The sequence below is a fragment of the Moschus berezovskii genome, chromosome 6 (genome assembly GCF_049115385.1).
Source record: "Moschus berezovskii isolate FMDL1 chromosome 6, NW_MosBer_1.0, whole genome shotgun sequence".
Taxonomy (NCBI): Eukaryota; Metazoa; Chordata; class Mammalia; order Artiodactyla; family Moschidae; genus Moschus; species Moschus berezovskii.
The window spans coordinates 91,122,365-91,137,080 of record NC_142465.1 but is presented as its reverse complement, the minus strand read 5'-3'; the positions used below and the strand labels follow the sequence as shown (position 1 = coordinate 91,137,080).

Here is a 14,716-nt window from a genome sequence, read left to right as displayed (position 1 = left end):
ACTATCTTTCTGGAACTCAGGCTTTTAGATACTTGGCATGTTCAAGTTATATTCCATTCTTCCATAAAGACTATCTCTATATTTTCTCATGTCTTCATATTACTCAAAAACAGGTCAGTCTTGAAGTAAGCTATTAATATTTTTTAGGGAGAAAAGTGAAAAAAGAAAAGCTGTAGAAAATACAATCATGAATACTAATGTCCACATGCAATAATGATATTTCCTCGTGTTAACTCTTTCTGCCTTGGATGCTCCATCTCTATTCCTTTGGCTGTGTATCTATAATTTTCTCCTCATTCCCAATACTTCTGAATGTATCCTGTTAAGCAAACTGGGAAGCAGGGTCTTTTGCCCTATTTCCTGTTAGGAATTATTCATTTGGTTTCAGTCTGCCATATACTTTGAAATTGAGTCTGCGCACCCACTTGGAAGGAAGCTCACACGAAACACTGAGGCCAAGGCCCTAGAAGAAATGACATTTGAGTACCAAAGAGCACACTTCATATCCAGATCTTGCTTTCTAACAACGTTCTCCAGTAAAAGGGACCAGGGCTTCTTAGAGAAAAAAACTAGGACTTCTTAGGGCTTTCAAGATAAATAGGAAATATACAAGATGAATCTTCACAATCTTACAGTGCCAAAAAGTAAAAAATGCTCAAAAAAAAAAAGGCAAAATCAAAGTGGTATGTCAAAATGACATGAAAGAACCCCCCTGCAATGAACAAAACTGGAATAACCTAACGAAATTTTGCATTATAACTCAAAGTATAAAATAAACATCCATGAGTCGATACTGATATAAGATACTGAACAGAGTAATAAATGGCAGAGAAGAGATAAATCGCCCATAAAGAATAATTCCAAATAAATTTCTAGATGATCCACTGTAAAGGATGGGGATCAAGGCTCCCTACTTTGGAAATATGGATTGTACACAGCATCTTCCTTCTAAAGAGTATGGTATAGAAAGGGGGTGGGGAAATTTTACAGAGCAGAAACCTGACAAACCCTGCATCAGCCAGGTGATCAAGTTCAGCATCAACATTTATAAGTCACAAAGGAAGGATGAACTCTTGACGTGATGTGACACAAACGGTACTTAGTTTCTGTGGTCTTTCAACCCAAACCCACAATCCCAGTTTCATTAAGAGAAAATCACCAGAGAAATTCTAACAGAGGGGCATTCTACAGTCTATCTGAATAGCATTCCTCAAAATTTTCAAGGTCATCACAAACAAGAACAGGCTGAGAAACTGTTGCAGCTAAAAGGACCCCAAGCAGACTTAACAATTAAACAGCTAAATGTAACCCGTTATTTGGTAACATCCTAGTACAGAAAAGCAAACAGTGACAACTCAAGAAATTTGAATGAACTCTGGACTTCGGTTAAACACACTGTGTCTCAACACAGAAGATGCGAAATAATTTTGAATGCAGAAAGTTAATCATGGAAAATGAACAGCATATATAAAAATAAAGACAAAAAAGCATCATAAAGATATTATATCAGAAAGCTATGATTTGGGGTAATTTTTACTTTCTTCCTTTTAATTTTATTGTTTTGTAAAACAATTTTATAGTAAGAAAATATGATTTTCAATACCAGAAAAAACTTCAGCACATTAAAAGAAAAAAGGTTGTTGAGGTCTTCCTCAAAGCCCCATTTTTATCTCTATGAAGATTAGAGCCAAAAAGTCTTTGGCTGACTAGATTATCTCTAAAATTCCTTCCAACTGTAAGATCATGTGAATTACATAAATTTTAACTAAAATCCATGTACCAGCTATGCATCTGGTAGAGACCCAGAAATATTTAATTACCACATGACTCCCAATACTGGTTAACATACATTTTTTTGTGCCAGATATAATTTACCAGTGTCCTAACAACAGACTAGAAATGAGCCCAACTCAGTGTTAAATAGTATAAATGCAGTATATTTTTGGTGTGAAGTATGTCTTTTTATATCACTGTTTTATGTTTGTTTGTTTTAATTTTCCCTCTGACTCTGATATAGGAGGCATGTTCTTGTGTGCAACATGGCATCCATGCTTAGGATGGACACAGATTTAAACAGAAGTTAGTGTATATCTGTAGCATAAAAGATGGCTGTCAGTTAAGCATCAATTGTTTTATTAGTTTATTTGCTTTAATTTTAAGATTAGTCCATGAGCATATCACCTGAAGGATACTATTTGTAACTATTCAAGAGATTTAGTGCATGAAATCTTAAAAGAAAGGCATCTCAGAAGTTAAAAAATGGAAACTTCAACACAGTTAAGAGAGTTAAAGAATCACTAACTTTTCAAATACACACTAGGTCCAACCACACCAATTTTGGATTATACAAAAAAATAGACCTGTCTATGTAGCCTAAGAGGTGTTAACCTATAAAGGATATAAAATGTAACAAAGTTGTAAAATGGCCTTGGGCAGCGGTGGTGGAGTCGGGGGTGGGGCGGGCTTGGGCAGGGGCAGATTTGAGATGCACAAGTTAGACTGCAGATATCTGGCAGGTAGGCGGTGACTATCCTGGGCTCTGCTGCCACATTCTATTCCTGAATCTTTAAGTTGTACTCAACCATAACTTACTCATGTGTGAAAAAAAGGAAGATATCACACAAGAATTAATGATTTATAAAATTGGGATAAACACACTTACATTTCTAAAAACAGAACACTCATCTTCATAGCATTGCATTTCTCTCTCTTCCAACCTAACATTGAGAGTGTGTCAGAGAAGGGAACTGGAAATTAAAATCAAATCATTAAAATTAGGAGACTGGCAACAAATCTGTTTTGGCTGCAATCCTTTACCTTCTGGCTCATTTTTGATGAGCTCTTCCATTTTCCTCTGTTTCAAGGTGTCAACAACATCAGCTAAGCTGCCTTTGCGCCTTTCAGGAGTTCCCAGGGTTGTACTAGACAAGGACTCGCCACTCTGTCGCCCACCTTCTTCTGCCTTCTGAGGTGAGGTAGATGAGTTGTGTGGGGCAAATGAAGACATAACTTTATTGCCATCAACTTCCTGAAAGAGAAAACAAAGGGGGAAAAAATATATATATATATACATGTATACATTTGCATAAAATTCAATAACCTTTTTAATTTTAATTGGTTACATGGCTTATTCAGGACTTCTCTGATAGCTTCAGTTCAGTTCAGTTCAGTCGCTCAGTCGTGTCTGACTCTCTGCGACCCCATGAATCACAGCACACCAGGCCTCCCTGTCCATCACAAATCCCGGAGTTCACCCAAACTCATGTCCATTGAGTCGGTGATGCCATCCAGCCATCTCATTCTCTGTTGTCCCCTTCTCCTCCCGTCCCCAATCCCTCCCAGCATCAGAGTCTTTTCCAGTGAGTCAACTCTTCACATGAGGCGGCCAAAAATTCTCCTGCAATGCAGGAGACCCTGGTTTGATTCCTGAGTCAGGAAGATCCTCTGGAGAAGGGATAGGCTACCCACTCCAGTATTTTTGGGTTTCCTTGTGACTCAGCTGGTAAAGAATCCGCCTGTAATGCAGAAGACCTGGGTTCAATCCCTGGGTTGGAAAGATCCCCTGGAAGAGGGAAAGGCTACCCACTCCAGTATTCTGGCCTGGAGAATTCCATGGACCACATAGTCACAAAGAGTTGGACACGACTGAGTAACTTTCACCATGGCTTATTCAGTTGAAACATTAAAAAGTGAAATGCTACTGTGCAGGAGCAAAAGGAATAAAGAAATTTCAGAAAAGAATACATCAACATTACAGCCTTGCACTAGAGTGAGACAAAGATCGATTCATAGGAGAGGGAAAAACAAGAGGATTCTCTCCCGAAGACTAAGTTCAAATAGCACTGAAACCTTCTATAAAGCCTATACTGATTTTATATACATATATATATATTTGTTTTTGATTTTGCTTTTGTTTGAAAGTCTTAGATTTTCTTATGAACATCCAATGCAGTGGTCACCTGTAATAAACCTTCTCATGATATTGTAATGTTTAAACAAATAACATTCCATATATCAGTTTTCTTTTTAATTGTAAGCAGTCACCTCTTCTTGATGGTACTTCTAAATTAAGAAGGGTCCTCATTTGGTTCTCCACCTCCCTCTCATGCTTTTAAGAAGGCATCAGACACATAGGAGATTCTGACATCAGAAAGCAATACTGCAATTTCATTTCTGATTCTGCAGAAGATTTTTCCAATTCCATGCCTTACCTAAAGCACTGGTTCTGATGATACTTTTTGCTATTTTGCACATTAAGCCTCATCTGCCCTACAAATAAATTTTCTTGCAGACTTTGCCTCTTCATGATTGTGTTATGTGTGTGAAAAGAATCTATTCAAGAATTCCAAAAGGTAAACATAGTTTTGGTGTTCCTTTAGACATTCTTTCCCCCATAATTTCTAATAGAACTTTAACAATCTGTATAACTCGGGGGGCATATTTTGTTTGTTGTTGTTGTCTAGTCACTAAGTTGTGTCTGAGTCTTTTGTGATTCTGTGGACTCTAGTCGACCAGGCTCCTCTGTCCATGTGATTTCCCAGGCAAAAATACTGGAGAGGCTTGCCATTTCCCTCTCCAGGGTATCTTTTGGACCGAGGGATCAAATCTGCATCTCCTGCATTGGCAGGCAGATTCTTTACCATGGAGCCCCAATGGAAACACTTATATTTTATATAAGCAGCATTATATTAATTTTTTCAAACATTTTCAAGAGAAATAATATTGAAATGACAAAGAAAAAATTATTTTCGTAAAGGTTTTCTTTGTATAATCTCTTACTTTCCTAATCTTTTGTGCTGTCGCTCAGTCGAGTCCAACTCTTTGTGACCCCATGGACTGTAGCCTGCCAGGTTCCTCTGTCCATGGGGACTCTCCAGGCAAGAACCCACTGGAGTGGGTTGCCATGCCCTCCTCTAAGGGATCTTCCCAACCCAGGAATCGAACGCAGGTCTCCCACATTGTAGGTGGAATCTTTAGCATCCAGCCACCAGGAAAGCCCAAGAATACTGGAATGGGCAGCCTGTCTCTTTTGCAGGGAATCTTCCTGACACAGGAATTGAACCAGCATCTCCAGTACTGCAGGCAGATTCTTTACCAGCTGAGCTACCAGGGAAGTCCGTAATCTTTTGACTTCCCATAGAAGAGAGCTTTTCTTAAAAATAAGTCGCATCCTAACATCTTTGAGTAAGTTAGTCTCTCTCTAGATTTATTTTCTAATTCTATACCATTAAAATTTTCCATTAAAATATATGAGATTGTGTGGTATATTTAATTTTCAGGAAAATAGCTTATACTCATGTTTACATGCTTGCCCTTTATTTTAAAACATGTTAATATGGATCTGTGGACCTCAGAAAAATGACAAATCACATGGATTTATTTCATGTTTAATCTTTAAAAATGAATGCTAATATTTTTGACTAGATTAAAACATATTAAAAGTACTCAATAATACTCTCAGTTTTTTAAATATATTAAAAATAGAGATGTCAGCACAAATATAATCGTAATCTGTTCATACAATTTTTGTCAAAGGATATTAGTGAGTACGGGCTTCCCACATAGCTCAGTGGTAAAGAACCCACCTGCCAATGCAAGAGATACAGGAGATGTGGGTTCGATCCCTGAGCTGGGAAAAACCCGTGGAGAAGAAAATGGCAACCCACTCCAATATTCTTGCCTGGAGAATCCCATGGACAGAGGAGCCTGGCTGGCTATAGTCCATGGGGTCGCAAAGAGTTGAACACGACTTAGCAACTGAGCACGCACGCATTAGTGAGTACAAGGACATTAGCTATGGTACAAACATCAGTTTGCTGGGTGACATTGAAGCAATGTGAAGAAGCATAAGTAAAAAATGTGTGTTAAAAGAATTTTCAAAATTACGATTCTAAACCCCAAATGCTTTCCATTTTCTACAAACAGAACATGTCCGTTACAATTACTATTCCTTAATTAAATATTCTATAAAAATACATTGATAGATGAATCTTAGCTTATAATATACTCGAATTTGGAAATCAATGCACATAGTACAATAATTACAAGACTCTGCAGGCTAAGTGAAGGTACACTTTTGTAATTATTTACTTAAAAACGACACACAAATACAAGCAAACATACATATACAGATACCTCTGAAAAGGGCAACCACATATTCATTCAGGAAACTAAGGAATGGTTTTATGACTAACCCAAAATAAACATCAGCTCAGTTTTATGTCCAAATTGGAATATAGCAAAACTGCTGTATTTATTTTCCACAATCTTTCTTCTCACTTATTTCCAGGGTCAAAAGCAGAAACACCCCAATTTTAGCTTCACTTCAAACATGCATATTTTATACTCTGCTTTTACATTATATGATGATAAACTTTACAAACAAGAATTGGGCATCTGAGCTTCACATTACATAACTGAAAACTACACACATCTTTCTGCAGCATCATCAGTACAGAGAATGGCACCCAAACTGTATGCAATGAAGTCTATTAAAATATGAGAAAAAATTTCAAACTAAAATAAAATAAAATCATATCCCATTTTGCATGTCTCTAATTCTCTATACTTTGCAAAGAGGAAGGATTTATTGTAAAAAGTTTAACGTATTTCATAAGAATTCTAACCTCAGTTACCACAGCAATATAAAAATAAATTAATTATTTAGCATTATTGCTATTTCATGTAGGAATATTTATCTTATTGCTATTTCACCTGTCTGATTACATTTCAGCCTCTGGCACTGTTAATCCCTTTGACAGTTTCATGTAGTTAACAGATGTTTCAGTGTGGGGCTCCATTGTTCATTTGCATGGTGATGTATATGGAGTACTGGCACAGTTTTCAGTCAAGGAAGTCCTATGGTTTCCAGTTTCTTCCCTGGGACTGCATTTACCATGCCTAAAGTAATGACTGCACATTTCCCTTCACTTTCCCGGGAACTGAACATCCAAAGAGTCTGCTAACAAATGTATCAGTGGTCTAAGCCAGCAGTATATATTTAATTAAATTTTGTGCACAAAGCTTCAGTATTTTGCAGGAGCTCTCAGAACTGTGATGTGTAACTTCTAAATTCTAATGATAAAATAGTATTCTAAACTTTTAGAATGAGGTTAAGAATCCTTGTTATTCTTGAACAAGCTTTACTTAATCTTGTCTTCTGTTACCCTTGCAACCATGAGATAAAGTATACCTAATGTATCCATGTGCATACTCTCATCAAAATATCTTTTCAAAAATCCATTCTTATTACTTCCATAGATAGTCTTTTGCTATGAACACCCTTTTAAGAAAAGTATATTTCAATCTTAACATTCAAATTTTACTTTATGTAGTTTAGTGATTAAGAAGAATTAACTCATTTGAAAAAAAAAAAAGAGAGAGAAAATAGGCAACTCAACCAGATATGTCATTGTTGTTTAGTTGCTAAACCCTTTGCAACACCATTGACTGTAGCCGACTAGGCTCCTCTGTTCATGAGATTTCCCAGGAAAGAATACTGGAATGAGTTGCCATTTCCTTCTCTAGGAAGTTTTCATGACACAGGCATTGAACCCAAGTCTTCTGCATTGGCAGGTGGATTATCTACCACCGAGCCACCAGGGAAGCCCAAACAGATGTGTATCTTCCTTTTATTAACTGAATAATATTTCATTCTTTACTCTGGCCTCAAGAAACACAACATCATACTTATTTTTTAGTCCTATAAACTGAAGTTAAATCTGTACAGGATAGTAAAAACATTACATTTAGTAGTCAGTCTATGATATTATAATCACTAAGAACGACAGCCAACATTTACACAGTATTTACTTTGTGTCCAGCACAGTTTAAAACGATGCATATGCATTAACTCAGTTAATTCTCATGGCAAGCCTAACTATCAGAGCTGGAGAAATTGAGGCACAGAGACTGAAGTAAATGGCTGAGGTCATAGGACTATTAAAATATAGAGTATAATCAGCTTGATCTTCTTGGTTTTCAGAGCCCTGATTTTCAATGACCACGCTAATACTTCCCCACTCTTAAAACACACAAGCAAAAAAAGAAAAAGGCCACAAGCTTTTAACTATGTCTATATCTATCAATGATATGGTTGCACGAGATATACTTCTTAATAATTATGAAGAGAAGCTTTCACCCCAATACATACAACTCTTAAAGAAACGATACACACATCTTGAAATGAATTAATCCAACTATTTACAGGCTTATAAAGCTCTACCCACCCAAATATAAGGTTTACATCATACTCCAAAAATCTAAACCTGAAGATTTAAATAGTTATATGAAGCAAACACATAAATTTGAGCTCTAAATGGCTTATCAAAATAATGATGCTCAGTAGTTTATGCTTCTTTATCTATCTTTATGAAATGTGTGGCTACCTCTACCTTTCCTTCTAGTTCAATGAAGTTTTGAACTTAGAATAAACAGTACAGAAGATTTGGACTAACTTTAATTAGATTCTCATTAACACAAGTTCATTAATTTTGGCACTGCATAGACATAACATAAAATGAACTACAGATCTATAGAGAAAACTCTTTGGTGCTAAACAAATTTTGACATAATCATGTTCTTCTAGCAATGAATTATTCTTGTAGTTATCACCAGGAAACAGCAAAACAACACTTTGAAAAATATCTTAAAAACTATATTTTTTGGTTGAAATGGATGAGAGTGTCCAAAAGGCACATAATTCCAGTTATAAAATAAATACTGGGAAGTAATGTGCAGCATGGTTAATAATATTATATTCCATACAATAGCCAAGGACTTCCAGATGTATAAGCTGGATTTAGAAAAAGCAAAGGAACCAGAGATCAAATTTCTGGCATTCATTGGATCACAGAAAAAGCAAGGGAATTCCAGAAAAATATTTACTTCTGCTTCATTGACTACACGAAACCTTTGACTGTGGATCACAACAAACTGTGAAAAATTGTTACAGGTGGGAATACCAGACGACCTGACCTGCCTCCTGAGAAACATGTTTGCAGGTCAAGAAGAAAGAGTTAGAACTGGACTTGGAACAATAGACTAGTTCAAAATTGGGAAAGAAGTATGTCAAGGCTATACATTGACATATTACTTATTTAACATATATAGACTACATCATTCAAAATGCCAGCCTGGAAGACTCACAAGCTGGATTTAAGATTGCCTTGAGAAATATCAACTACCACAGATATGCAAATGATAACACTTTAATTTCAGAAAGCCAAGAGGAACATTGTGTGAAAAGCTGGGCTGGATGAAACACAAGCTGGAATCAAGAATGCTGGGAGAAATATCAATAACCTCAGATATGCAGATGACACCATCCTGATAGCAGAAAGCAAAGAGGAACTAAAGAGCCTCTTGATGAAAGTGAAAGAGGAGAGTGAAAAAATTGGCTTAAAACTCAACATTTCGAAAATGAAGATCATGGCATCCTGTCCCATCACTTCATGGCAAATAGATGGAGAAACAATGGAAACAGTGACAGATTTTATTTTCTGGGGCTTCAAAATCACTGCAGATGGTGATTTCAGCCATGAAATTAAAAGATGCTTGCGCCTTGGAAGAAAAGCTATGATCAACCTAGACAGCATATTAAAAAACAGAGACATCACTTTGCTGACAAAGGTCCGTATAGTCAAGGCTATGGTTTTTTCAGTAGCCATATATGGGTGTGAGAGTTGGACCATAAAGAAACCCGAGCACCAGTGAACTGATGCTTTTGAACTGTGGTGTTGGAGAAGACTCTTGAGAGTCTCTTGGACTGCAAGGGAATTCAACCAGTCCATCCTAAAGGAAATCAGTCCTGAATATTCATTGGGAGGACTGATGCTGAAGTTGAAGCTCCAAAACTTTGGCCACCTGATGCTAAGTACTGATTCACTGGAAAAGACCCTGATGCAGGGAAAGAATATGTCAAAAAGAGAAGAGGGCGATAGAGGATGAGATGGTTGGATGGCGTCACTGACTCAACGGTCATGAGTTTGAGCAAACACTGGGAGATAGCGAAGGGCAGGAAAGCCTGCTGTACTGCAGCTCATGGGGTCACAAAGAGGGGGAGATGACTTAGTGACTGAACAACAATACTTGAAAATGGCTAAGAGAGTAGACCTTACTGTGGTGATCATTTTGTAATACATACACATTGCAAATCACTATGTTGTATATCTGAAACGAATGTGTTACCAGTCAATTATATCTCAATTTTAAAAGTCTCTATTAGTTATCCCTTAAATTTAAAAATTATATTAAAAATGTTACTACAAATATTTATTTTGAAGCTAAATTTCTCTACCTGTAATTTATTATGTCAAATTGAAGTGAAGTGAAAGTCGCTCAGTTGTGTCCGACTCTTTGCAACCCCATGGACTATACAGTTCATGGAATTCCCTAGGCCAGAATACTGGAGTGGGTAGCCTTTTCCTTCTCCAGGGGATCTTCCCAACCCAGGGATCGAACCCAGGTCTCCCACACTGCAGGTGGATTCTTTACCAGCTGAGCCACAAGGGAAGCCCTTGTCAAATTAGAAGATGCCAAATTTCACTTAGTAATAGAAAAAAAATAAATCATTATTGTGTAAAAAGTATTTGTAAAGCTTTTTGGTTAAGAGAACGTTTCATTATATTTCTGCATGAAACCTCTGCAAGCTTACTTCTTTGGATTATAGATCCCTTGATGGTACCTAGAAATATCCTCCAAAACATATACATGTGCATACAGGCAGGCAAAGACTCTTGATACCGCACACATAATTTTACATATAGTTTTAGAGAGTTAATTTTCTACTCTCATAGTTCCGACCATGCACTTCCTCTGTAAAATCCCTTAGGTACTCTTACAAACCATGGGATCCAGGTTAAGAAGTTCTGACCTAAATGTGCACCTACCAATAAAGTACTATAAACTCATCAATATATACAATTAGGTTATTTCAAACTGACCAGTTTTATATGAAAAAAGAGCCTCAAACTAGATTTCATTGATGTTTTATTCAGATAAATATAAAGGCATCTGTGTCCATAACTTGAAGTTTTACTATTCTGAGATAAACCTTTAGAGAGAGATCAATATTTTAATATAAAGACTAATAAACACATTGAAGAAGAGAGTACATTTATTTAGGGCATTGACTTCTTACTCAGAAATTACCCTGTGATAATGTACACAAAAATGTGAAATGGAAGACAGAACAAATTGTTAACTTTTATAAATGAATGTCACCATTTTGAAAAGTCATACCAGTTAAATTTCAAATAGGGACTTTGCTGAAAACGGGATGTATACAAAGGAAGGATATACTGAGGCAAAAACCAACACTTAAAAAATCTCACTAGAGAACACAAGGAATCTTTCTTTGATTAGCATGATTAAATTCAATATACTGGGAATAGGATATGGTCAGTACCCAACACTTGAAAAAGAAAAGTCAGTACTGATAGATCTCTGAAGGGTGTCTTTTATGCTTCTGATTACTGTCGGTGTCAATGCTGTCTGATTTAAAATCCTTTCTAAACTTTTGTCTAAAAAAGAGGTGTTTAACGTATACTTATATCCAGTGATTCAAATAAATGAAAAACTGACAGAGGTAGTTTTGCTTGAGTCACTTTCGTCATCTAGAAAGATGGGACTCATCACAACTGTTCACCTTTCTATATTAGGAAAAGCCACTAAAACTTACTGAGTTTCACGAGATCAATAATTCTCAGTGCATAAACAAGGTAAAGTAATTGAGATTCCAGATATTAGATGAGTGGTTCATAAATCTGTCTAGGGATGAGACCAGCAAGCTAGGTATATGTGTTTTTCTAAAGATTCCTAGGGGATTGTATGCTAAGTGTGGCTGTACCAGCCTAGTCTAGATCGCCTGCAAGCTAGTCATAGGAATCCAAACCAGATTTTAAGGAAAGATTACATTTTACATATTTCAAACTCTTATAATTGAATGATTATAATAATTCAGTCATCACAACAAAAAAATACTGGGTAGAAATTCCACAATACTCAAATATATACTGCATATTTTTTTCTCTGTGATATATGGAAAGTTTCATATTCCATATCCCTGCTTAAGGTCTAATTTTTAAAGAATACTGCAGAAACCCCAGAAGTTCATTTGACGCTGTAATGGAGACACAACCTGCTCTGAGAACAGATCTAACATTCTAAACAGTGACAGGCTTCATCAAGTTTAGGTAAAAGATAACTATTTTATAAAAAGGGCTCCATTATATTTTAAAATATATAATCCAGTCCACATTTCAAGTATTTTTTAATGTATTTTGGACAATGTCAAAAGAAGTGAAAGCTATTTGATGTTTTTTTCAAGCCTAAAAATATAGAATCTTTTAAAAATTCCTTTCCTGCACAATAGATTGGCATTAAGTAAAAGTTTAACTCAGCTTGCATTTTTTTAAATCAAACATTAAGATGAAACATTACCTTCGACTTAAGTACTTAAGTACTGATCAGAAGACTAAATAAACATTTAAAAGTGAATTCTCTCTTAAGATGCATTCAAATGGTACTCAACAACAAAAGATGACAGGTGATGTGTATAAATGTAACTTTCACACTGTGGTCAGTGAGCAGTATCATTATTAGCATGCCCTGGGAATACTTTGGGCTTCCCTGGTAGCTCAGACAGTACAGAATCTGCCTGCAATACAGAAGACCTGGGTTCGATCCCCTGGATCAGGAAGATTCCCTGGAGAAGAGAATGGCTACCCACTCCAGTATCTGCTTGGAGAATTTCATGGAGAAGCCTGGCAGGCTACAGTCCATGGGGTTGCAAAGAGTCGGACACCACTGAATGATTAACGCACACATGGGAATACTTAACACATTCTTCTCGGGCCTTACCCCAGACTTTCTGAATCTGAAATTCCAAAGGTGCAGCCTCAAAATATATTTTAACAAGACTTCCAGGGGAGAAGGGTACACCTTAAAGTTAGAGAACTACTGATAAAGGAAAATTTGTAAGCAATAAAAGAGAAAAAGAGGGAAAAAATGAAAGAGGGAGATGACTAAAAGTTGCAGAGGTGAGGAAAGCAATCATAAAGTTACAGAACAATAGATTTGAGAGGTGAGCTCAGAGGTACTATATCCGAGGGCAGAAGAGCCTGAGGGCCAGGGAAGATTTATTAGCAAACTCTCTCTGGTGGCTCAGACAGGTAAAGGGTCTGCCTGCAATGCAGGAGACCCAGGTTCAATCCCTGGGTCAGGAAGATCCCCTGGGTTCAATACATAGGGCATAAAGAGTCAGACGTGACTGAACGACTAACAACAGAGGTAAAAATGACCAATACATTTTGGAGGAAAATGATGCTGATGTTTTTTTAATAGCCACGTTGAAATACTGAAACATACTGAAACTGAGGTGGATTTGCTGATTTCATACTAATTGTACAGGTTAAAGAATCAGATTTATGTCTATTTCATTGAGGAAATAGATTATTTTTAGAAATGTACTAAAAAATTTGGTTTGTTTTTGTTAATAGTTTAATCTCATTTATAAAATAAAAATAAAACAATGAGAGTACATTTCTTTTTATTTTTTAAAGCAGTATCATATTTGCCATCTAATTCAATACCAGTGAGTGAAATAGAAATTTAAAGGCAAATTTTCTGATTTAATAAGAGATTGTAGAAACAGGAAAAACGGTTTCGGAAAATCTCATTTGCATCTGGATGCTACATGGGTAGAAGTGTCTAATGGCTGTTTTTCCAGAATCACATTTACTAAGAATCTCAGAAATGCTGTGTTCAAGCATAAAATGTATGTTTTTCATGTGCTCTCAAAACCACTTAATAAGCAAAAGTGGCATTTAGAGAATTCTAATATATTAACTAATAGAACCTGTAAAAACAAAGAACATTTTGTGTTGTGACAGCCTCATTATCTTCCTACTGATGATTTGTGTGCCGTGTCTTCCTTATGTTTAAACATCTCGCAAAAACACTTTTAAGACATTTGATGATCTCTTCCCTGAGGGCTCAAAGGTCAACAGTAAGATGTTTCTAAACAAAAATTAGACTACACATCAAAACATTTTCATTTCACACTAGCATTGTGGATTATATAATAATATTTTAAGAGGTAAAGAAAAAATAGTCACCAATTATAACTTGACTAGATACCAATTCACTCTGAGTCTGAAGAAGGAAATGATACTTGAGGAATTCCTCAACCTGTGATCTGTTTGGAAAATTAATCCTTTTCATTGCACAGAGCAATGAGCACAATTTCTTACACAGAATAGATACTCGGTAAAGTTATTAATATTAAGCTAAGCGTTTGCTAGCATCATATATATTAATAACTGGAAACTGACTATATGTTCAGTGATAAGTGAAATAAACTGTGACCCCCTCACCCAATAAAATATGATGTCAGAAAGCAGCAACGGTGAAGCCTACTGGAGCCAGGAGTAGTACACCAGGTTCAAATCAGGAGACTGTCATTTATTAATCCTGAAGAAATTATTTAAACTTTTCAAACCTCAGTTTCTTCATCTAGAAAATGGGATAACAAATAAGTAATTCATATGTGCTATAATGCCAGATTTCCAGAATTAAGCAGTAATAAAATAATTATTAAAAAATAAGAAATATTTCACTTACTCAATTTTCTCTTGATTTGTGTAATAAAAGTATTTCGAGGGCTAACTGTGAGTCAGCCAAACAATGTTCACAGTTAAGTGCAGAGAATGTGAAC

At 36.1% G+C, this 14,716-nt stretch overlaps 1 protein-coding gene across 6 annotated transcripts in view; it reads right to left on the bottom strand.

Moving 5' to 3' along the window:
- Nucleotides 1-14,716, bottom strand: part of SOX5 (SRY-box transcription factor 5) — a 1,155,320-nt gene that overhangs the window by 346,220 nt on the left and 794,384 nt on the right. For all 6 annotated transcript variants that reach the window (XM_055394458.2, XM_055394455.2, XM_055394462.2 and 3 more), the window contains exon 8: nucleotides 2,818-3,028. In XM_055394458.2, the coding sequence (XP_055250433.1) occupies nucleotides 2,818-3,028 (211 nt within the window). The remainder of the gene's footprint in view (nucleotides 1-2,817; nucleotides 3,029-14,716) is intronic.